The sequence below is a fragment of the Phoxinus phoxinus genome (assembly GCF_949152265.1).
Source record: "Phoxinus phoxinus genome assembly, chromosome: 7".
NCBI classification, from domain to species: domain Eukaryota; kingdom Metazoa; phylum Chordata; class Actinopteri; order Cypriniformes; family Leuciscidae; genus Phoxinus; species Phoxinus phoxinus.
This window is the reverse complement of record NC_136882.1, coordinates 40,430,296-40,455,032: the sequence shown is the minus strand read 5'-3', so window position 1 is coordinate 40,455,032 and position 24,737 is coordinate 40,430,296. Positions and strand designations below refer to the sequence as shown.

Sequence of the window (24,737 nt, the reverse complement as noted above, 5' to 3'; positions counted from 1 at the left end):
ACATGTTCCTTGTGTAGAGTCTTAAAGTCCCCTGTAGTCTATCATTTTATCACTTAAAACTCATCTCTGATCACCAAAATCACATATTTAAATGTTTTTTCCTTCTTCATGTCTTAAAATATCTTGAATGTAACTCGACACCCTCGCCTCATTTAGTATGCGCGTCTCTATGAATATGCAAATGAGCCGTGTCTTTGAGACTGTCTTTGGTTCACTGCAGTTTTAAGCAGAAAATACTCAGCAATGCTGTCGACTTATGAATTTACACATGTGTGTGCGTATTAATAACAACACATATTAATAACACCACATATTAATAACACCACATAGACACATAAACTACATTAAAAACTTGATTTTCATCACAGGGGGACTTTAAACATTTTGGGTTTCAAAAAAAGTGTCTGCAATAGTAAAAATTTCAGCTCTTAAACATTCATAAATGGAACAAATATATTTATAAAAGTAATTAAAAATCCTTGTTTAATGTGCAAGTGAAACTTCATGCCATTGTGTTTGTCTTGTGAACGATTCTCTGTTCTTCTTGTTCATACGTTTGTTTGTAATATGTGTTTGTGTTATGCATGTTATGTTTCCTCACTGAGGACAAATAAATGATATTTTTCCACATTTTACCAGAAAAAAGTCAGATGATTCCAATCTTTTCTGTGATATTAAATGTTATAAACCAATATGTGCACTTTCATTTATCATCATATTAATATTTTAATAATATTTCAAACATTTTACTGTATTTTTGATCAAATAAATTCAGCTTTAATCACAGGAATAAATTAAACTTTACTATATATTCACATAGAATACAGCTGATTTCCATTGGAATAATATTTCACAATTTTTACTGTATTTTTTATTGTATTTTTAAGTTGAGAAGATGCAGCTGATCGACGAGGAGTATGAAGTGCTTCGGCACAGAGGAGAGCGCTGGCCGTCAGTCGAGGCGAAGCTAGCGGAGTACAGGAAGGAGATCCAGGAGCAGGCTCAGCTCGAGCTCAACACTAAGGTCTGCAGGAGTTTACATGAGGAACCCTTTCATAGATCCCGGAGACTGCCCAAACACTGGGTTATTACGTCTGACCCGGGATCTGGGTTACACAAACACTACCCAAACACTGGGTTGTTACGTCTGACCCGGGATCTGGGTTACACAAAAACTACCCAACACTGGGTTGTTACGTCTGACCCAGGATCTGGGTTACACACAAACTACCCAACACTGGGTTGTTATGTCTGACCCAGGATCTGGGTTACACACAAACTACCCAACACTGGGTTGTTACGCCTGACCCAGGATCTGGGCTACACAAAAACTACTTCAATACTGGGTTGTTACGCCTGACCCAGGATCTGGGTTACACAAAAACTACCCAAACATCGGGGGCTTTCGCGCCGGAGGAACCTTTTCATGTTTTTAGAACTAATGGCGGAAGTTCCCGGTTTTTGGCGTGTTCGTTCGCACCGCAGGAACTAGGAACTCATTTGGAGGAACTAATTAACTCCTACATCAGAGTCGGTGTAAACCAGCGCTACAGGAACTACAGTGACGGTAGTGTTCTCTGATTGGCCGAACGCTCGTGAAACACCAGCACACGCCATTATTAAAAGCACACAGATTATAGGCTATATATATCCTCCAGAAACTAACTCTACACACATGTGAACAGAGATAGATGAAGCTCTTAATCTTCACGCTGAGGAGAAACCCAACACAACTGTGAGGGACGAGAGGAACATGATGATGTGTTTCTGCTCAGCAACACTGGACATCACACACACGCCACACACACATCACACACACGCCACACACACATCACACACACGCCACACACACATCACACACACGCCACACACACATCACACACACGCCACACACACATCACACACACGCCACACACACATCACACACACGCCACACACACATCACACACACGCCACACGCTAATAACTCTTCATCACGCTCTACTTCATGTGTGTAGCAGTTCTGTATAATACCGCATTAGTCAGGAGCGTTAGACAGACCGTACACTAATGAACAGGAGCATGTGAGCGCTGTGAGTTCAGGCGTTCTCAGCGCCGTCACAATAAAAGTCTCAGCGAGCGAGTCTCGCGTCACTCAGAGTTCCTGCTAGCGCTGCGAACGCCACCAGGAGAACCTTCCTGAGGAACATCAGCTCTCGGGGACACCCGGCGGCTCCTTCCTAGAACTGAGTTCCTGCACTCTGTACTTTTGTCTGGTTTCCAATCCAAATATCTAAAAATGCTTAAATCAAGATGCATTCTCTAATGTAGTAAAATGCTATAAGATATTGTGTCTTGTTTTCTGGGGTAATAAATCAAAGAGAGTTGTTGCTTAAAAAAAGCAGAACTATCTGCCAATGGAGTAAGCCGTTGCAGTGTAGCACTATCCGGAGTGAAATAGTGCTGTCTCCAGAAGCTGATTGGCTGTCTCCCTGCAGATGCAGCACTTCATGGAGGTGGAGCTGGCGAAGGTGAAGCGTGAGGAGAACGAGGCTTCCCGGAGAGAGATGCTGGAGCTGAGACGAGACCTGGAGAGGACGCACGAGCTGAAGTCTGAGGCTCTGATGAGCCGAGAGAAGAACGCCATCGAGCGATTACACAGACAACAGGAGGTGCTGTCAGAACACACACACAACCAATCAGTGCTGGGCGGTACGACCACATCCATATCACAGCGTTTCTCTAAATTATACCGGTTTCACGGTATATGACGGTATTAATCAAGCATGACTGGGTGTTAACCACATTTCCTACTGATCGAGAGAGGAAATACTGCAGTAGATTGAGTTAAACTGCCCTATTTTACTGTCATGAGTGAATATTGCTGACAATTGAGCGTTCGCAAAGACCCGCCCCCCTTAGTTACTGTCGCTATGTCCGACAAGCTACGCCGCTCTCTCACACACACTTCTTACACACTGAACAACACATCGCGGAGCAGAGAGGTTTTCAGTTACTTTTGATATTAAACAAACTCTCACCTTTCAAATTTGGTCATTTTTTAAAAGAAATGTAAACAATAAATAGCGTTGTGTGTCTTTAATGTGTGTGTCAGATCGCTCAGTTAAAGCCGCTCGTGAACCGATCATCTCTTCTTCTAGTTCATTTATAGCATCAAATAAACATGAATGAACATCAGAAGGAATGTTGTTTTAACCGCGGAGAGACGTCAGTACACTCCGCTTCTCAAGCCTCCCATGTTAATCTACTAACTCTCCTGACTGCTTTGTCGGACAAAATGGCGGATGGCGAAGTATGATTGGTCAGATCACCTGTCAATCAAACTCCCTGCAAAGGATCAATGCCACACTAGTATTAATACAGGTTTGCAGTGTTTATAAAGAGCACCAGCAGGAGGCACTGTAGGAGCGGTAGAAACAGCGGTTTCCCTGGTAACGGCTGCACACAAACCAGCACATACACGCTGCTTTATCAGGAAACATAAAGAAAGATTGAAATAACATCGAAACTTTTCTAAAGACCGTCAGTTCCCTTCAGAAACATTCATATATAAACACCCGCGCCGCGTTCTGACTGTGAAACGTGCAGCGCTGCTCACGTTTATTCACCGATGTCAAAGCCAGCCACAAATATATTTTCCAAAAGGCTGTGTTGATATTGTGAACCAATGTATGGGAAACACTGTTTGACAGCTATTAATTATAGTTTAACCCATCCATATTCGGGTCACACACATCTGAGCATCGGCAGTGAAAAGACCCTCTCAAACAGTGTCACGCCGCGTTCACATCGCTGTTACAGCGACATACATGATTACATTCATATCATAACAAATAAACACGGGTATTAGTGTGAACCGGTACACCGCCCAGCACTAGAACTAATGTCACCAAATCAATACTAACCAGATGTTAACCCTTCACTGCTCCCGTTGGGATGAAATTGTTTGATCCAGATAGAGGAACAAGATCTGTATGCTCAGAGGCAAGCCGTGCTGAAGGAGATGGAGTGTGTGCGCAGCGGAGAGGTGGAGCTGAGACTCCGCATCCAGGCCTTCGACACGTGAGTCCTTCACACAACACAACACAAGTGACCCTCCAGCAGCGCTTAATGCTCCTTCATGCACACATGTCTCAGGTGTGATCCCAAATTAGTTTTTTAATAAATGTCATAAAATCTATCAATTTATGCAATTTTTTGTGATTTTTGAGGTATTTTTATTATTTACCTCTAAAAGTACCATATTGTTTATGTAAAATATGGTTCTTTTTATGTTATTTAATATTTGTTTTACTTCAGTAAAAAAACTAAAACATTCCATCAAGTTCAGACAGCCCAAAACCTAAACATTTGGTGACATCTGATGACATATGTTGGCATAAAAATAACAAGATAGCAAAAATATCAATAGCCACTTGATGGCTGCATATAGGCTAAAATCTATAAATATTTTTTGTAACGAACTTAGTAAATAATTAGTAAATAACAAAACTAGACTAAAACTAATGCAAATTTTTTTCAAATAGTAATTGAAACAAAGCCGATATTAAGTTATTAAAAACTGAAATATAAGAAGAAAAACTAAAACTTAAAGTTAAATTTACTAGATTACTAGACTAAAAAAAAAAAAAAAAAAAATTAATAAACATGGTAACGCTTTACGTAAAGCCTGTATATATATAATGCATTCTGAAGGTATTGTAATGCATTAATTGTGCAGCTTATAATGCATTGCATGATGTAATGAATAATTGTAACCTCAGTTATAATACAATCTATACTTTGTTACGCCTTTAGAAAGTATAATTCATTAAAACACACGACAAACAACCAATTTCAGTCTGCAAATATTATAATGCGTTTTAACTTTGCTTACCATTTTTTATGAAAATATATAATGCACAAATATTATGAATAACTTTTATAAAACATTAAACAAAAAGGCAAAGACTACAAAAAAATAATAATTCAGAATATTAATAAATGCTATTTTGATTAACACTACTGTCAATCAAGTTCTGAGGGTGAGGGTGTGTTTACGAGCTCTTTATTCTGAGACTGAATTTCTTGTTTATAATATCATGGAATCTCTTACAGTCAATCCAAACATTATTCACACACCAGATATAATTGTTAATATTTTTTACTAGTGTGTGCAGGACACTATAGTTCATTTATGCAAAATAGTAAACTGACATATTATACCCAAAAACTCTTCATACAGAGACTACCAGTGACATTATCCAGACACTCTGAGCTGATCATGTTCTGCTGAAGTGTGTGTGTGTAACTGCTAATGCTCTTTTCACTCACACACACTGAACACACTGAAGCATTGCTTGGTCACTGGTTGAGCTAAACTGGTATTATCTAATTGTGTAGTTAAATTTACCAGCTGACAGATATTCAACATAATTCATGTGTGAGACAGTCTAACAGAAGGATGGACAAAACCTGTCAGATATCAACTGAGTTCATAACATATTTTTTGCCATTTGCTAAACTGTATGATGCTGTGAGAGCTGTCGAGGGAGTCTGAGTATGTTGTTTGCCAGTGTGCTGATATCCTGGTCCCTCAGGAGCTGTGAGCTGCAGGAGCAGAAGATGAAGACGGCGGAGGATCTGCTGAGGAGGAGAGAAGAGTGTGTGAAGAGCGTGGAAGACTCGTTCCAGCAGAGACTGAAGAGCGAGGTCCTGAAGTAAGACATCTCACACGTGTAGTGGAGACGGGCATGAAGACGAAGGAGAACAATTACAGTGATAAACTTGAAATCAGGAGCATCGGAACAGGAGACTATGGGGATGTTGTTCACACGACAGCGATACGCTTAAAGGGATAGTTCACTTATTTATCATATACTCACCCTCAAGTTGTTTCAAACCTGTATGAATTTCTTTCTTCTGCTGAACACAAAGGAAGAGATTTAGAAGAATGTCAGTAACCAAACAGTTAACTGGTCCCAGTGACTTCCATAGTATATATTTTTTCCTACTATAGAAGTCAATGGGACCAGTTAACTGTTTGGTTCCCAGGTTCATACAACTCAATTCATACAGGTTTGAAACAACATGAGGGTGAGTATATGATGACAGAATTTTCATTTTAAAGTGAACTAATCCTTTAAAGCAGAGACGTTCTTCCTGTGAGTTTTCCGCACACAGACACCATTACCAAACGATTCCCGCTCACACGGATCCGCGGAAACTGCTAAACACTGTATTCTGCTGTCAGGCCAGTAGATGGCGATGAAACACTACAGACTGAACACGTAATGCGCATATGCACGACGTCATCGTCTTCAGAGATTCGAGTTTGAGTTGTTTACACGGAGACCGTTTCAGAAACCTGCACTTTGAAACCCGTTTTCACAAGTGTGTGTTTCCAGCCGCCGAAACACCGCTGTCGTGTAAACTAGCGGCCCAAACACATAACAAGTTTTAAGTTTTTAGTTGAAACCGCTGTCGTGTAAACCGCCCGTAACACAACCTCACATTACCGAGAACAGAAGAAGACTGAGGGAGAGCTCAGGGCTTCAATACACAGAACAAACAAAAGCAACTAAATGAGGTAATTAACAGGACACAGACTGATTAGACAGACTGGGGTAAACTGGGTCACATGACTAAACCAAGAACACTGAGACAGACCATACATGTGACATCACTAGCGCTGGGTATCGATTCAGATCCTCCATTTGCAAGCTCTCAAATCCATTTTATTTCTATTCTAAATTTCGATTTTTGATTTTGATTCTCGATTCGACTCAATGAATATAGATTTAATACAAATCCTATATATATATATATTTTATTTAAAGAACAGTGAACATAGGTTTACAAGTGGTTGATTAATAAAAAGGAACCCTTAAACTCTCTTCATGTTAGGTGCACTTGGGTACATTAACACAGAACCCAACTCTATATTTCACATGCACTCAGTGAATAGACAGGATTTTGATGCAAGATGGAAAAAAGTTGCACGCCTTGATCAAATAAATACACACTAAAATGAAATACATTATTTTAAGATTAAACACACATAATCTCACAGCATTATCTGTAACATGAACACTAACTCTGGCTTTCGGGTGATGGATAAATAATTGTATTCGTGGCCTTTGAGAATCGATCTCGAATCACCACATTTAAAAAAAACTGATAAATGGAAAAATCGATTGTCTCCCGTGAGCTGCAAATCCTTTCACGACTGATTCATTACTCCTGCATTACTCCTGCATTACTCCTGCATTACTCCTGCATTACTCCTGCATTACTCCTGCACTACTCCTGCATTACTCCTGCACTACTCCTGCATTACTCCTGCACTACTCCTGCACTACTCCTGCACTACTCCTGCATTACTCCTGCACTACTCCTGTATTACTCCTGCATTACTCCTGCACTACTCCTGCATTACTCCTGCATTACTCCTGCACTACTCCTGCATTACTCCTGCACTACTCCTGCATTACTCCTGCATTACTCCTGCACTACTCCTGCATTACTCCTGCACTACTCCTGCATTACTCCTGCATTACTCCTGCACTACTCCTGCATTACTCCTGCACTACTCCTGCATTACTCCTGCACTACTCCTGCATTACTCCTGCATTACTCCTGCACTACTCCTGCATTACTCCTGCACTACTCCTGCATTACTCCTGCATTACTCCTGCACTACTCCTGCATTACTCCTGCATTACTCCTGCACTACTCCTGCATTACTCCTGCACTACTCCTGCATTACTCCTGCACTACTCCTGCACTACTCCTGCACTACTCCTGCATTACTCCTGCACTACTCCTGCATTACTCCTGCATTACTCCTGCACTACTCCTGCATTACTCCTGCACTACTCCTGCATTACTCCTGCACTACTCCTGCATTACTCCTGCATTACTCCTGCACTACTCCTGCACTACTCCTGCATTACTCCTGCACTACTCCTGCATTACTCCTGCACTACTCCTGCATTACTCCTGCACTACTCCTGCACTACTCCTGCATTACTCATGCACTACTCCTGCATTACTCCTGCACTACTCCTGCACTACTCCTGCATTACTCCTGCACTACTCCTGCATTACTCATGCACTACTCCTGCATTACTCCTGCACTACTCCTGCATTACTCCTGCATTACTCATGCACTACTCCTGCATTACTCCTGCACTACTCCTGCATTACTCCTGCACTACTCCTGCACTACTCCTGCATTACTCCTGCACTACTCCTGCATTACTCATGCACTACTCCTGCACTACTCCTGCATTACTCATGCACTACTCCTGCATTACTCCTGCACTACTCCTGCATTACTCCTGCACTACTCCTGCATTACTCCTGCACTACTCCTGCACTACTCCTGCACTACTCCTGCACTACTCATGCACTACTCCTGCACTACTCCTGCACTACTCCTGCACTACTCCTGCATTACTCCTGCACTACTCCTGCACTACTCCTGCATTACTCATGCACTACTCCTGCATTACTCCTGCACTACTCCTGCATTACTCCTGCACTACTCCTGCACTACTCCTGCATTACTCCTGCATTACTCCTGCACTACTCATGCACTACTCCTGCATTACTCCTGCACTACTCCTGTATTACTCCTGCACTACTCCTGCATTACTCCTGCATTACTCCTGCATTACTCCTGCACTACTCCTGTATTACTCCTGCACTACTCCTGCATTACTCCTGCACTACTCCTGCACTACTCCTGCACTACTCCTGTATTACTCCTGCATTACTCCTGCATTACTCCTGCAGATGGCGCTCTCGTGACACGACTTGAAAACCTCATTTGTTTCATATCTAGTACAGTAATGATGCTGTGTGTGTTTCTACACTGGGCCTTGATTTATAACCTCCAGACAACGCTTTAATTCTTGACGAGCTCAGTAACAATAATGGTTTTCATTTTTTAACACTTTTATTCAGCAAGGACACATTAAATTGATCAAAAGTGACAGTAAAGACATGTATAATGTTACAAAATATAAAATATATCAGTTTCAACCTCTATGGTTTCAACACTGATAATAATCATAAATGTGTCTTGATCATCAGATCATCATATTACACTGATTTCTGGAGGATCATGTGACACTGAAGACTGGAGTAATGATGATAAACTCAGCTTTGATCACAGGAATAAATTACACTTTACTATATATTCACATAGAGAACTGATGATCTACATTATAACAGTAGTTGCTGTGACGTGAGCTGCGTGTGTGCAGATATCAGCTGGAGCTGAAGGAGGACTACAGCAAGAGGACGCAGACGCTGGCAGAACAGGAGAGCTGGATTAAAGGTATTGAAGGATTAACAGTGATCATGTGTTGATCTGTACAGTGGATCGATTGATCATGAACGGTCTTGTTTCCGGTTCGCAGCAGAGACGCTCCGTCTGCAGGAGGAGTCTGCTAATACTGATGCAAAAGCAGAGGAGCACGAGAGACGGGGATCAGACATCAAACGCCTGCAGGTACAGCAGATCTGATCCCATAATGCATCTGAAAATCATGCATGGATCTTTCATGATATTGATGCGCTGTCATTGCTATTTAGTTCTGCGTTCAGTTTACAAACTCTCTCTTTAAAGGGCTATTCTCAGAAATAATACGCTGTTCTCTCCCATGTGACCCTGGACCACACAACCAGTCACATGGGTACATTTTTGGAAATTGAGATGTATACATCATCTGAAAGCTGAATAAATAATCTCTCCATTGATGTGTGGTTTGTTAGGATAGGACAATATTTGGTCGAGACACAACTATTGAAAATCTGGAATCTAAAAAATGTAAACATTGAGAAAATCTCCTTTAAAGTTGTGCATTTATGTTCACGATTGTGTTGCATTCACTCACAAAAATACATGTTTTATATATTTACGGTAGGACATTTACTAAATATCTTCATAAAACATGATCTTAATATCCTCATGATTCCTGGCATTAAAGAAAAATGGATAATTTTGACCCATACTGTTAACTACACTGCAAAAAATGCTTTTCTTACTCAGTATTTTTGTCTTGTTTCAAGTCCAAATATCTAAACATTCTTAATTCAAGACGCATTTACTAGAGAAGTAAAATTATATAAAAATTCTATCTTGCTTTCTGATAAATAAATAAAAAATTAAGTGAGTTTTTGCTTAAAATAAGCAAAATTATCTGCCAACGGGGTCAGAAAAATAATCTTAATATAAATGGAAAACAAGATTATTTTTCTGACCCCATTGGCAGATCATTTTGCTTATTTTAAGCAAATACTAATTTTTTCGTATTTTTCTGATTTTGCGTTTCACTGATTTTATTCATTTTGAGGAATAATTAATGTTTTTTTGTGCAAGAGAGAATAGTAGATGCACACTCACAGAACTATAGAACAATAACCATCATGTTCACACACACTCTCACACACACACACACACACACACACACACACACACTCACACTCACACTCATATTTAGTCTAGAACTACAATAACCATCATGTTCACACACACTCATATTTAGTCTAGAACTACAATAACCATCATGTACACACACACACACACACACACACACACACACACACACACACACACACACACTCATATTTAGTCTAGAACTACAATAACCATCATGTTCACACACACACACACACACACACACACACACACACACACACACACACACACACACACACACACACACACTCTCTCATATTTAGTCTAGAACTACAATAACCATCATGTTCACACACACACACTCACATACACAACGCCTCTGCACTAACTCGCAGTTTGTCTCAACATGAGGACAGGAGAGCTGTCAGTCAATAAATGAGAAAAAGTAACTCAGATATTTTACTGTAAATTTAAAAAATAATGCGTTACTATCTGATTACATAACTCCAGTTTCTTGAACACCCAACACTGGCGACATGTGACCGGTTCTGTGGTCCAGGGTCACATGTGTTTGTGAAAGCGGTTTGAGAACAGTGTGTTGAACAGCACATCTCCGCAGGTGGAGCTGGAGTCGGCCAGATCGCAGGCGTCTCTCCTGACCCGAGAGAACGAGCTGACCCGACAGAGACTGGAGGACATGAGGGATTATCCAGCGCTGAAGAGAGAAGCTCAGGACCTGCAGACTCACATCCGACGGATGAAGCTCCAGCTGGAGGAGCAGCTCCAGGAGAACCAGCGACTCAAACAAGGTTCTGTTCCTTCATAAATCCTGTCATATCTAGTTCTGCTGCAGGAAGCGCAGAGTTAATCACAGTGCACTATTACAGGAACAACACGCCTCACAACCTGAGATTAACCCGCTTCTGCTCACCAATGCTGCATTCATCTGATCATAAATACAGAATAAACAGTGAAATATTATAATAATGTAAATCATCAGTTCTCTATGTGAATATACAGTAAAGTGTAATTTATTCCTGTGATCAAAGCTGAGTTTATCATCATTACTCCAGTCTTCAGTGTCACATGATCCTCCAGAAATCAGGATAATATGAAGATCTGATGCTCAAGACACAGTTATGATTATTATCAGTGTTGAAAACAGTTCATATTTCTGTGAAAACTGATACATTTTATTTTTCAGGATTCTTTGATGAATAGAACGTTCAAAAGAACCGCATTTATTTGAAATATAAATGTTTTGTAACAGTAAATATAAATTATTATTTTTTTAAAGACATTTTTTAATTTCTAAAATATATACACTGCCATTTGGTCAGTTGGTTTTTCTTTATCTTTCTATTTATCAAAATATTCAGTTGAAAATTCAGCTTTGATCACAGGAATAAATTGCATTTTACAATATAATCACAGAAAACGTGAATTTTACTGTATTTTCTGTATGTTTGATCACATAAATGCAGTCTTGGTGAGCAGAAGATACTACTTTTACAAAATATGAACTAAATACTGTATAAATATATACAGTGCCTTGCGAAAGTATTCGGCCCCCTTGAACTTTTCGACCTTTTGCCACATTTCAGGCTTCAAACATAAAGATATAAAACTGTAATTTTTTGTGAAGAATCAACAACAAGTGGGACACAATCATGAAGTGGAACGAAATTTATTGGATATTTCAAACTTTTTTAACAAATAAAAAACTGACAAATTGGGCGTGCAAAATTATTCAGCCTCTTTACTTTCAGTGCAGCAAACTCTCTCCAGAAGTTCAGTGAGGATCTCTGAATGATCCAGTGTTGACCTAAATGACTAATGGTGATAAATAGAATCCACCTGTGAGTAATCAAGTCTCCGTATAAATGCACCTTCTCTGTGATAGTCTCAGAGGTTTAAAGCACAGAGAGCATCATGAAGAACAAGGAACACACCAGGCAGGTCCGAGATACTGTTGTGGAGAAGTTTAAAGCTGGATTTGGATACAGAAAGATTTCCCAAGCTTTAAACATCCCAAGAAGCACGGTGCAAGCCATAATATTTAAATGGAAGGAGTATCAGACCACTGCAAATCTACCAAGACCCGGTCGTCCCTCTAAACGTTCAGCTCATACAAGGAGAAGAGTGATCAGAGATGCAGCCGAGAGGCCATGATGACTCTGGAGGAACTGCAGAGATCTACCGCTGAGGTGGGAGACTCTGTCCATAGCACAACAATCAGTCGTATACTGCACAAATCTGGCCTTTATGGAAGAGTGGCAAGAAGAAAGCCATTTCTTAAAGATATCCATACAAAGTGTCGTTTAAAGTTTGCCACAAGACACACCAAACATGTGGAAGAAGGAGCTCTGGTCAGATGAAACCAACATGGAACTTTTTGGCAACAATGCAAAACGTTATGTTTGGCGTAAAAGCAACACAGCTCAACACACCATCCCCACTGTCAGACATGGTGGTGGCAGCATCATGTTTGGGCCTGCTTTTCTTCAGCAGGGACAGGGAAGATGGATGGAGCCAAATACAGGACCATTCTGGAAGAGAACCTGATGGAGTCTGCAAAAGGCCTGAGACTGGGACGGAGATTTGTCTTCCAACAAGACGATGATCCAAAACATAAAGCAAAATCTACAATGGAATGGTTCACAAATAAACATATCCAGGTGTTAGAATGGCCAAGTCAAAGTCCAGACCTGAATCCAGTCGAGAATCTGTGGAAAGAACTGAAAACTGCTGTTCACAAACGCTCTCCATCCAACCTCACTGAGCTTGAGCTGTTCTGCACGGAGGAATGGGCAAACATTTCAGTCTCTCGATGTGCAAAACTGATAGAGACATACCCCGAGCGACTCACAGCTGTAATCGCAGCAAAAGGTGGCGCTACAGAGTATTAACCGAATAATTTTGCACGCCCAATTTGTCAGTTTTTTATTTGTTAAAAAAGTTTGAAATATCCAATAAATTTCGTTCCACTTCATGATTGTGTCCCACTTGTTGTTGATTCTTCACAAAAAATTACAGTTTTATATCTTTATGTTTGAAGCCTGAAATGTGGCAAAAGGTCGAAAAGTTCAAGGGGGCCGAATACTTTTGCAAGGCACTGTAGATATATATATTGTTTATATATACAGTGTGTTTGTGTGTGTGTGCATATATATAAGTAAACTTTTGTTTAAACTTCCATTCATTAAAATGAAAGTTTGATTATAAATTGAAGGAGCTTTATTCTTATGATTTGATGAACTAACATTATTCCAACCTTTTTATAATGATTCCATTGATCAAAAATAATGTTCCGGCCGGATCGGGACGGAAAACTCCTGTATATTTGGTCATGCATCTTTTCTGAGGAAAACAAACAAACAAACATTTGCAGACTAAAAATGTAAAAGCAAGCAGCGTATAGTTTCTGGGAAAGGTGCGCTGTGTTCCTGTGAGGTCGGAGCAGTGCAGGACAACACACACACACACACACACACCGCTTCCAACCTGTAGGGCGACCACAGAGGAAAAGTGCTTTATTGTTGTTTTAATTTGTGTGCGTGCGCGTGTGTGTGTGTGCGTGTAGAGCGCAGTGGGCCGTCGGAGCAGGAGCTGGTTCTGCAGGCTGAGGTGCGGAGACTGGAGAACACACGAGCTCGGGAGCAGCAGGAGTTCGAGGCGCAGAGAAGCGTCCTGCACACACAGATCCAGCACGAGGTGTGTTTCTCACACACTTCATTCCCTGTGTCGGTCTGAGACGGGATGAGCATCACACTGGAGTTCATTATTATTCTCTATCGTGTAGAGATCGCTTCTGATTTCATGGAAGAATCTCAGAGAACGCTAAAAATATATTATATAACCTTCAAAACCAAATAAAAGAAAGAAGGTTCATACACACACACACACACACACACACACACATACATATATATATATATTAGGGCTGTTTTCGACTAAGGATTTTCATAGTCGAATCTGATTCGTTAGATTTTGCCATAGTCGACTGATAGTCGAACCTTTTTTTTTTTTTTTTTTAGATAGCAGCTAGATTTTTTCCATTTCAAACAAAAGAGCTAAAAAACACATATCACACATATATCATAACATTTCATAAACATGAGGAGCAATATGAGAGAGAAATTTGGTGATCGTTACATAGGATATAGGTAGGCTACATTAAACCACGTAAAGCTTTTTAACGCACATGAGAACCGTGTGGAGTCAACCCACAGCCGCTCCGCAGCCCTGCTGAAAATGTGAAGCAGATTTTTGAATACATTTTTATTTATTTACATTAGTAAGCTACAGGACATCGTCTTTCAAAACATGACCTGCGCGAAAGCGAAAAAATAAATAAAATTGTACCCAGCCCTTCTGAAAATGCGAATGCGTCTCTGTCCCCAGCACATTTCAAACCAAACTGACGCCCATGTATTCGACTATGAGGTTCATAGTCGAATCAGACCTCTCCGAATCGAATCGTCGAATCCTCGACTATTAGAAGTCAGCCCTAATATATATATATATATATATATATTTTTTTATATATGGACCTTAAGAACCTTCAAAACCAAACCAAAGAAAGAAAAAAATTATATTACATATTTAATTAATATTACTCAAAGGTGAAATTCAGATGCATTACAATGAGATTCTTAATTGTGTAAAAAATATCAAGAATATGACCTTCAAAAAAAAAAAAGTATATTACTTTTTAAAATTGTATTTGCTTAATAATATATTTATGTTAATAATAATATTTACTAAAAAGCAAAACATTCCAATAATACGATTTTGGGGAAATTTCGGGTGCTTAATTGTGCAAAGGAAAAAAAACCTTTTTAATGTAACCTGTATGTTTCCCTGAGATGTTTTTTGTGTGTGTGTGTGCGTGTGCGTGTGTGTGCGTGTGTGTGTGTGTGTGCGTGTGCGTGTGCGTGTGCGTGTGCGTGTGTGTGTGTGTGTGTGTGTGCGCGTGTGCGTGCGTGTGTGTGCGTGTGTGTGCGTGCGTGTGCGTGTGCGTGCGTGCGTGTGCGTGCGTGTGCGTGCGTGTGCGTGCGTGTGTGTGCGTGTGTGTGTGTGCGCAGGCTCAGCAGTGTGTGCTGCTGAAGGCTCAGCTGCAGGAGTGTGAGGAACGCACCGCGTGGATGAGCGCACACACACACCAGCTCCAGCTCCAGCTCCAGCACACACAGCAAGGTCTCATACACACACACACTCCAGCAAACTCAACCTGACATTCAGCATCTCTTCTGTCAATGCTTTAGCCTTTCAGTGTGTGTGTATTTCCTTCAGGGTTCCCACGGCCACTAAAATACATGAGGAAATTGTAATATTGTTTATGAATAAGAATGAACTGGTTTGGACTGAAACTGAACCAGTGATGATGGCATTTATAAACAAATCATTCTTTTCAATGAATCGTTCAAACCATTTCCCGACTCATTCTGAATGATTCATTTGTGAATCACTCTTTTAACTCTTTCCCCGCCATTGACGTCATATTCTGTGTATTGAGTGTGATACTGTAGGGGGCGCTATTACACATCTCTTCTGAAGGAGTGCAGAATCTCCTGATCAACACAGCTGAAGAAGCAGAAACATGCGTATGATATCGCTTATGTACAGTAATGCGATCTCAACATTAAACAGGATTTAAATCAAAACTGGCAAACGTTAATGAATGAATGTTGAACACATGAAGAGGAACGACTGAAGCTGAGGTGTTGAGCGACTCGATCCACTGTTTATGATCATCACTCGACTCTCATCCGGACCAAGCCTTCGACAAAAACATGATTTATCAGCTTTTTGCTCAAAATGTTGCTTTTTTATTAAACTTACCCACATTCAAGTGTTGATTAAAAAAATAATGCATGAAGCTGGAATAAACAGATATTCTGTTCTTTATTTTAATATATTGCATGTTCAAATATGATAATATAGGCTGGCAACTTTTTCTTTTTTAGTGCTGGCGGGGAAAGAGTTGATGAATCATTGAAGTGAATCACACTAAAAAGAATGATTCACAAAGGAATCATTTAGAATGAGTTGAGAAGTCACTTGAACGATTCATTAATAAAAACTGAATAAAAAACAAATGATTCACAAATGAATCATTCAGGAGGAGTCAAGTTCTTTTCAATGAATCGTTCAATCACTCTAAATGATCTTTATATAAATCACAAACAGGACTAGTGGGAACCCTGATCTTTCATTACTATAGATACATCAGTGTAGATCTTTCAATTGGGGTGTTGGGTCTCTCTCGCTCTCTCTCTCTCTCTCTCTCTCTCTCTCTCTCTCTCTCTCTCTCTCTCGTTCTCTCTCTCGTTCTCTCTCTCTCTCGCTCTCGCTCTCTCTCTCTCGCTCTCGCTCTCTCTCTCTCTCTCTCTCTCTCTCTCGCTCTCGCTCTCTCTCTCTCGTTCTCTCTCTCTCGTTCTCTCTCTGTCTCTCTCTCTCTCTCTCTCTCTCTCTCTCTCTCGTTCTCTCTCTGTCTCTCTCTCTCTCGTTCTCTCTCTCTCTCTCTCTCTCGTTCTCTCTCTCTCGTTCTCTCTCTCTCTCTCTCTCTCTCTCTCGTTCTCTCTCTCTCTCTCTCTCTCTCTCTCTCTCTCGTTCTCTCTCTCTCGTTCTCTCTCTCTCTCTCTCTCTCTCTCTCTCTCTCTCTCTCTCTCTCTCTCTCTCTCTCTCTCTCTCTCTCTCTCTCTCTCTCTCTCTCTCTCTCGTTCTCAGCTCTGGAGAGCGAGGTCGTCCGTAAGCCTGCGCTGTTAGACCGCTCGGTTCTCAGTTTGACCCCTGACCTGCACACAGACCCCAGCTGGAAGCCCAGGGCCCCGTGTGCCGCTGATGTGCCTGACGCAGGGGCCCCCAGGGGCCGGTGGACTCGCGCTGAAGCCCCCGAACACGAGCAGGACTCGGGCCTGGTGACCGGCGCTCTGGCCCGGATCCGCGAGCTGGAGCTGGAAGCCGAACGGCTGGAGGAGGCGTACAGGAGCCATCAGAACCGAGACCCCAGAGCCCGTGGGGTGAGTGTGGGCCCCGTGGAGACCCCGAGCAGAAGCCCTTCCCCGAGAGAGAGAGACCCGCGGAGACTGCTCTCGCCTGCAGTGTCCCGGAGCAAACGCAGAGCCGCGCCGCGGGGCCAGCAAGGTAACGCTACAGCAGCATCCGGACTGTGGTTTTGTTTAACCCTGGTGTGACCATTGTGTATTATTTATTTTTATAATTATGCCAACTGCGAAAATTTGGGCACAGGTGTGTATTTTTATTGGAATTTTACTATTTAACCCCCATTTCCTTTAAAGGTGACACATATGCCCCTATTCACGAGATGTGATATACATCTATGGTGTCTCCAGAATGTGTGTGTGAACTTTCAGCTTAAAATACCAGATCATTTATTATATCTCGTCAAATTTGCCACTTTTTAGGTGAGCAAAAATGCATCGTTTGTGTGTGTGTCTCTTTAAATGCAAATGAGCTTTAGCTCCGCCTCCGTTCAGAAGAGGGCGGGGCCTCAGAAACTCCGGCAATAACAGAACTGGCCAATCTCACTCATCCAGAATCCCAGAGTAACCAGTAGCGAGTGCACATCTGAGTATATTGTTAAGATTTTTTAATTCTGGAGTGAACTAATGCTTTACTGGTGTGTGTGTGTGTGTGTGATCAGAGCGGAGGACGGTCTCTGACAGCGGGCGAGCGGCACTGGTGTTTGCAGAGAGAGAGAGAGAGATCTCCCCTATCCCTGCTGGAGAAATGAGCTCACCCAGAGACTTCACACACACACACATCAGTCCCAGCAGCCCCAGGATGAAGAGCACCACACGCCACAGCTGCAGGTGCACACACACACACACACATCAGTCCCAGCAGCCCCAGGATGAAGAGCACCACACGCCACAGCTGCAGGTGCACACACACACACACACACACACACACACACACACACACACACACATCAGTCCCAGCAGCCCCAGGATGAAGAGCACCACACGCCACAGCTGCAGGTGCACACACACACACACACACACACAACACACACACGCCACAGCTGCAGGTGCACACACACACACACACACACACACATCAGTCCCAGCAGCCCCAGGATGAAGAGCACCACACGCCACAGCTGCAGGTGCACACACACACACACACACACACACACACACACACAACACACACACGCCACAGCTGCAGGTGCACACACACACACACACACACACACATCAGTCCCAGCAGCCCCAGGATGAAGAGCACCACACGCCACAGCTGCAGGTGCACACACACACACACACACACACACACACACACGCCACAGGTGCAGGTGCACACAGACACACAAACACACACACACACACATCAGTCCCAGCAGCCCCAGGATGAAGAGCACCACACGCCACAGCTGCAGGTGCACACACACACACACACACACACACACACACACACACACACACACACACACACATCAGTCCCAGCAGCCCCAGGATGAAGAGCACCACACGCCACAGCTGCAGGTGCACACACACACACACACACACACACACGCCACAGGTGCAGGTGCACACAGACACACAAACACACACACACTCACGCCACAGGTGCAGGTGCACACAGACACACACACACAGACACACACACACAAACACACACACACTCACGCCACAGCTGCAGGTACAAACACACACACACACACACACACACTCACGCCACAGGTGCACACACACATGCCACACACACTCCTCACACACGCTACACACACGCCACAGCTGCAGGTACACCCACACACCTCACACACACACGCCACACACACATACGCCACACACACACACACAAATCAAAAGGGACAGTTGTTGATTTTTAATGTAATATTGCAATGTCTAATGGTGTGATCTTTTTAATAACTAATGGACTCATAATGAGTGCATTGAGATGTAGCTTTATATCTGAATCATATTATAATTCTATTTGCTTTGATTTCCCAGTCCACCCAAACTGCAGGACATCATATCCAGTTCATCCCAGGAGTCGTCTCCTCAGCCGGAGAAGATCACGCTCCACGATCTCACCGACCCCGTACAACGTGAGGATCCAGCAGGATTCTGGGAATACCAGGAAGATCTGATAAACATCTTCAAGATCAAATTACAACTCTGTGTGTGTGTGTGTGTGTGTGTGTGTGTGTGTGTGTGTGTGTGTGTGTGTGTGTGTGTGTGTGTGTGTGTGTGTGTGTGTGTGTGTGTGTGTGTGTGCAGTTGTGTCCGCAGATCAGGAGTGTTTCCTCGAGAGACTCCAGGATCATCATCAGGGTGAGACGGATCTTCAGTCTCTCTTCCTCTTTGAGTTTTGAAATCACTGTATATAAACTAGTGTGTTTTTCAGATGCACAATCATCATCACCATCAGCCGTGACGACAGACCGGCGTGAGGAAGCGGAGGAGAGCTGGGAGGAGGAGAGGAAGAGGAAAGAGGAGAAGAGATGGAGGGAGAGAGAGGAGGCGCAGGAGAGAGAGGAGAGAGAGATGGAGAGACTCCAGCAGGAGATGGTGACGTTTCCTTCCTCTCACTGATCACTCGCAGAACACTGACACGCATCCGGCACTCGCTCATTTCCACCAAACTCTCTTTAAATTTAAATAATAATGTAAAGTGTACTTGTAGGGCTTCGGGTCACGTTGACTCGCGAGGGAAAGATGTGTTATAAAGTGCGAGGGGAGGATGAGGGTGAAGAGCATTGCGGCTGTTTTTACTTTTCATTTCTGTTCTGATCTACTCTCAGGAGGATCAAAGTGAGAAACCAGCAGAAGACGAGAGAGAAGGTCACGTGACATTACCGGCCTCAGCGATTGGAGGAGCAGCTGATGTGGCCAATCCGCTTCAGAAGTACATGATGATGCTCACGCAGGACAAGCCGCAGGATCAGGTTCATGAAGACACACTCTCAGAAACACTTTTACATCCAGACTATGTTACTTCAGGGGTTTCACACACACATTCTCCACTGTTATGCAAAAGATTTCTTTAAAGGCCCCTTGTAGTCTATAATTTAATCCCTTAAAACTCATCTCTGATCACCAAAATTACAAAAAAAAATCCTTAAAAAAAAGATTCATCCTTGAATGAAACTCGACACCCTTGCCTCATTTAGTATGCGTGGTTCTATTAATATGCAAATGAGCCCCGCCTCCACTCACTCAGAGATCCACTGGTTGACGATCACACGTTGATCTGATTGGTTACAAGGTAGTGTGTGACGTCAGAAACACCAGCGATCTCAAAATACTCAGCAATGCTGTCGACTTATGAACTTACACGTGTGTGTGTTAAAGCAGATTAATAACACCACATACACACACAAACTACAGTAAAAACTTGATGTTCACCACTGGGGGACTTTAAGTGTGTTCATTTTCTCATCAGCACAGTTTAATGCAATTTCTTTCTTTTGATTTTAAGGTGAGATGTGTTTGACTCTGTGATTATTTTAATGAACTTTCAGAGTCCAAAGAAAGAGGAATCAGAAAAGCAAAGTCAAGAGGATCTTCTCCTGTCCGACCACAACGAGCACAGGTGAGCTTACAGTGTGTGTGTGTGTGTGTGTGTGTGTGTGTGTGACTGTTCAAACGAGCACAGGTCAGCTTACAGTGTGTGTGTGTGTGTGTGTGTGTGTGTGTGTGTGTGTGTGAGACTGTTCAATAACACACTGTGAGAAATGTATGGAAGTAAAATAATGCCAAATGTTTTTGAAACAAAAAGCCTGTTGAATTGCACTACTTGAAAAAAATATGCATTGCATTAACCATGCTTGCATTTTAATGCATTGTATTTTAGGACTTGCATTTTTTTATTGCCTCAAATTCAACATGGTTGAATATTTAAGCTGTGAATATTTAAATTCAAAACATTTCAAACACATTTTCATTATTAAAATTTCAATAATCCATATTCACCTTTCATATTTCAATTCCAAAATATTCAAACGGTTTAAAAATACAACCTATAATATTCAACAGGGAATTTTCAGTCCATTTTATTTCGCTTTAAAAATTCGCTTCCACAAATTCAGTGGTTAAAATTCGACAGTAAATTCAACATTGACATCCAGGAACTGCAGGAAAAGCAGTAGATTACCGAGCATAATCTCCACCTGCTGTTATTCGGCCTCACCAGCAGAGGGCGCACGCGCGTGTTGTTGACGAAGACGAGAGCAACAGTTCATTCATAAAAACCTGTTTATAGAAATGTAAGTGTAAGTGGCTACTGCAGCGCATCGCAGTGATATAATGTTAAGGCAACTAAACAACCAAGAGAAATATATGTCTACTTCAAATGTAACATTTGATCTGTACATCAGCATCGGGGGAATAACATTATAATCTCAGCTGTAAAAACAGCTCTCGTAATAATCACAAATACACTTACAGTTCTATTAACGGGTTTTTATGAATGAACTGTTGCTCTCGTCTTCGTCAACAACACGCGCTTGCGCCCCCTGCTGGTGAGGACGAATAACAGCAGGTGGAGATTATGCTCGGTAATCTACTGCTTTTCCTGCAGTTCCTGGATGTCAATGTTGAATTTACTGTCGAATTTTAACCACTGAATTTGTGGAAGCGAATTTTTAAAGCGAAATAAAATGGACTGAAAATTCCCTGTTGAATATTATAGGTTGTATTTTTAAACCGTTTGAATATTTTGGAATTGAAATATGAAAGGTGAATATGGATTATTGAAATTTTAATAATGAAAATGTGTTTGAAATGTTTTGAATTTAAATATTCACAGCTTAAATATTCAACCATGTTGAATTTGAGGCAATAAAAAAATGCAAGTCCTAAAATACAATGCATTAAAATGCAAGCATGGTTAATGCAATGCATATTTTTTTCAAGTAGTGCAATTCAACAGGCTTTTTGTTTCAAAAACATTTGGCATTATTTTACTTCCATAGAAATGATTCATCACCTTCTCTTGTTCCTCAGTGTCGGCGTGACGTCACATGAAGAACCGGACGACGACTTCTGGTGAAAGCCTCGTTCTCCTCGCTCCGCTGCCGGATCCTCATGTCCAGTGTGTGTTTCCTCATGTTCAGTGTGTGTGTGTGTGTGTGTGTACATATAGACATGATTCTTTGGGAATGTTGTTTTTATTGAGAGACTGAATCTGATGTAAGATGTTTAAAGTTCGGCCCATAAGAGCTTTTATTATTCAGTAATATCACTGATGAGGGTGAGAGCAAAACTGAATAATGACCATTTACAGCAGAATATGAATTATTCTCATATTTGATGACGTTTGCACCGAGGCTGTTTATTACACTGAAGCTGCAGAAATAAAGGTGGTTGTAAAGACACTCGTTGATTGATTTGAAAGAACACTCGTTGAGATCCAGGAAGTCTTTTATTATATTTGATTTATTTTTGTATAAAATCCAACAGCTTGTTTGAAGGGCTGAACACGGTTCAGTGTCGCCGACGTCAAATCATCAGTTTGGACAGTTGTTAATATTCCCGATCCACCTTAACGTACAGCGTCACTGAATATCACCAGTGATTAAAGCATTACAAACACAGATATACATCGCACATGAAAACCGTCGGGGCAAGTCCGTTACAAACGTCAGGCTTATAAAAGAGGGAGATGCTTTATATATTTGCGCTTTGTAGTTTATAGATTTTTTGCCTTTTTTTATTTTTGTAAAATTCAGAAGTAAAAACTAAGGGAGTCCACTAAGAATAATGGTTAAAAAGCGATATTATACAGAATTCATATATGAATCAAATTAACAAGCAATAAACATTACATGGACTAAAACTAATAAAGAAAAGAAAGCACATTATAACGTTAAAATCTGGCAAATGCTGCCTACAACATGTCCATATGATGACCACCGGCCGCTGGACGCACGAGACTGCCATAATCAGCCGTCGGTATTTACAGATGCATATTAGTTTAGTTTGATCCTCCCAAGAAGAAGAGTTGCTGGTCAGAGTTCATGTTCACGATGAGATTTAAATGCACTGTTAACAAAAAAAACTGAACGGATAATGAGAAAAGCTGCGGAACAAGTTACTCATTTTACAAATAAAATTGGGCGAAAACCCTCCAAATATCATCGCTTTCATACAAAACAAGTATTTAGACAATCATGGCATGATGTTCTGTTCAAAGAAAAAAAAAGTTGCATTACAATAATAATGAGAATCACCACTGAAAATGAGAATCACAATAAAGATAAAGCCTTTATATATAATGCATTATAAGGTGTTTTGAATGCATTAATTCTGCATCTCATTATAATGCTCATATATTCACTGAACACCTTTCGGAAGTATAATGCACATCACAAATATCCAGTTTCAGATGTAATTACAAATATAATGCATTTTAAATTTATAAAATGTGCATTTTGAATACTTTCTAATGCATTACACAAACGCTTCTTTCATAAGCATTACATGTAAAATATAATTTTTTTGAATTTCTCATATTTTCATTATTCGTTCATTCCTGCGCTTGTTTTGGGGACCGTATAAACATTATACTTCTATTCATAATACAGCAATTCTGTAATGTCACATAGAACATGAAGTCTGGGATTCTGAAGAAATGCATTGTGCACAGTCATTTCACACTGAATTATGAAGTTTTGAGCTCAATAATAAGTGGTATATGTGAGGTAGTGTGAATGTTTCAGTGGTCATCATCATTCATCCTAACGCAGAACATCCCACAATGCAGTGCACTCAAAACATGTGCAAAGATCAAGACATTTTTGCCCAAAATTGGATTTTAAATGCAATAGTTTGAATCTTTTTCAAATATTGTAACATGTATATAATGCAAGTGCACAAGAGGAAACGTCCTCTACAGGGATCATGGGAAATTAATGCTTGCACTTCACTTATATTCACGTTCACGATCACATCTTGTTACGAACAGAATCTGATTTGCGTTTCCGCCGTGTTTCCAATAGTGCAACATTTCAAACTTCAGCGAGCCGTCGCTGATCTCACAGCGCTTCGAGAGGAGCCGAACAGAAGATAAACAGAAGGGTGTGTGTGTGTGTGTAGTCGGCGTTAGTGGACAGGAAAGCAGCAGATGCATTAGTGTGTGTTAGTGTGTGTGTGAGAGTGTGTGTGTGTGTGTGTCCTCAGGAGTAGGAGTTCACACACTCTTTGGAGCGCGCCTGGATGTCCTGTAGCTCGCGCTCCTCCTTCAGTTTGATGTCCTGATACGCGTGTGTGTGACTGGCGTCCTTTAGATAAGCCCAGTTTGCAGAGAGGATCATTAGATAATGGATCTGGAAGAGAGTCGAGTGACGGCCAGTGAG

The 24,737-nt window shown here is 41.4% G+C and overlaps 2 protein-coding genes across 4 annotated transcripts in view; one reads left to right on the top strand and one right to left on the bottom strand.

Moving 5' to 3' along the window:
• ofd1 (OFD1 centriole and centriolar satellite protein) overlaps nt 1-22,757 on the top strand; it is a 26,453-nt gene extending 3,696 nt beyond the window's left edge. The window contains exons 6-22 of one of the 2 annotated variants that reach the window (XM_079617523.1): nt 888-1,024; nt 2,478-2,651; nt 3,956-4,062; nt 5,580-5,699; nt 9,252-9,325; nt 9,408-9,499; nt 11,028-11,217; nt 13,992-14,122; nt 15,496-15,607; nt 17,219-17,557; nt 18,078-18,246; nt 19,390-19,487; nt 19,660-19,713; nt 19,787-19,950; nt 20,184-20,327; nt 20,904-20,974; nt 22,387-22,757. In XM_079617523.1, coding sequence (XP_079473649.1) covers nt 888-1,024; nt 2,478-2,651; nt 3,956-4,062; nt 5,580-5,699; nt 9,252-9,325; nt 9,408-9,499; nt 11,028-11,217; nt 13,992-14,122; nt 15,496-15,607; nt 17,219-17,557; nt 18,078-18,246; nt 19,390-19,487; nt 19,660-19,713; nt 19,787-19,950; nt 20,184-20,327; nt 20,904-20,974; nt 22,387-22,432 — 2,222 coding nt within the window. In that variant the 3' untranslated portion in view covers nt 22,433-22,757. Of the gene's footprint in view, nt 1-887; nt 1,025-2,477; nt 2,652-3,955; nt 4,063-5,579; nt 5,700-9,251; nt 9,326-9,407; nt 9,500-11,027; nt 11,218-13,991; nt 14,123-15,495; nt 15,608-17,140; nt 17,558-18,077; nt 18,247-19,389; nt 19,488-19,659; nt 19,714-19,786; nt 19,951-20,183; nt 20,328-20,903; nt 20,975-22,386 lie in introns of both variants that reach the window. The other variant, XM_079617522.1, reaches the window with a different exon arrangement.
• A 34-nt stretch (nt 22,758-22,791) lies between these two features.
• Nucleotides 22,792-24,737, bottom strand: part of gpm6bb (glycoprotein M6Bb) — a 46,112-nt gene continuing 44,166 nt past the window's right edge. For both annotated transcript variants that reach the window (XM_079617530.1, XM_079617529.1), the window contains exon 7: nt 22,792-24,707. In XM_079617530.1, the coding sequence (XP_079473656.1) occupies nt 24,558-24,707 (150 nt within the window). In that variant the 3' untranslated portion in view covers nt 22,792-24,557. The remainder of the gene's footprint in view (nt 24,708-24,737) is intronic.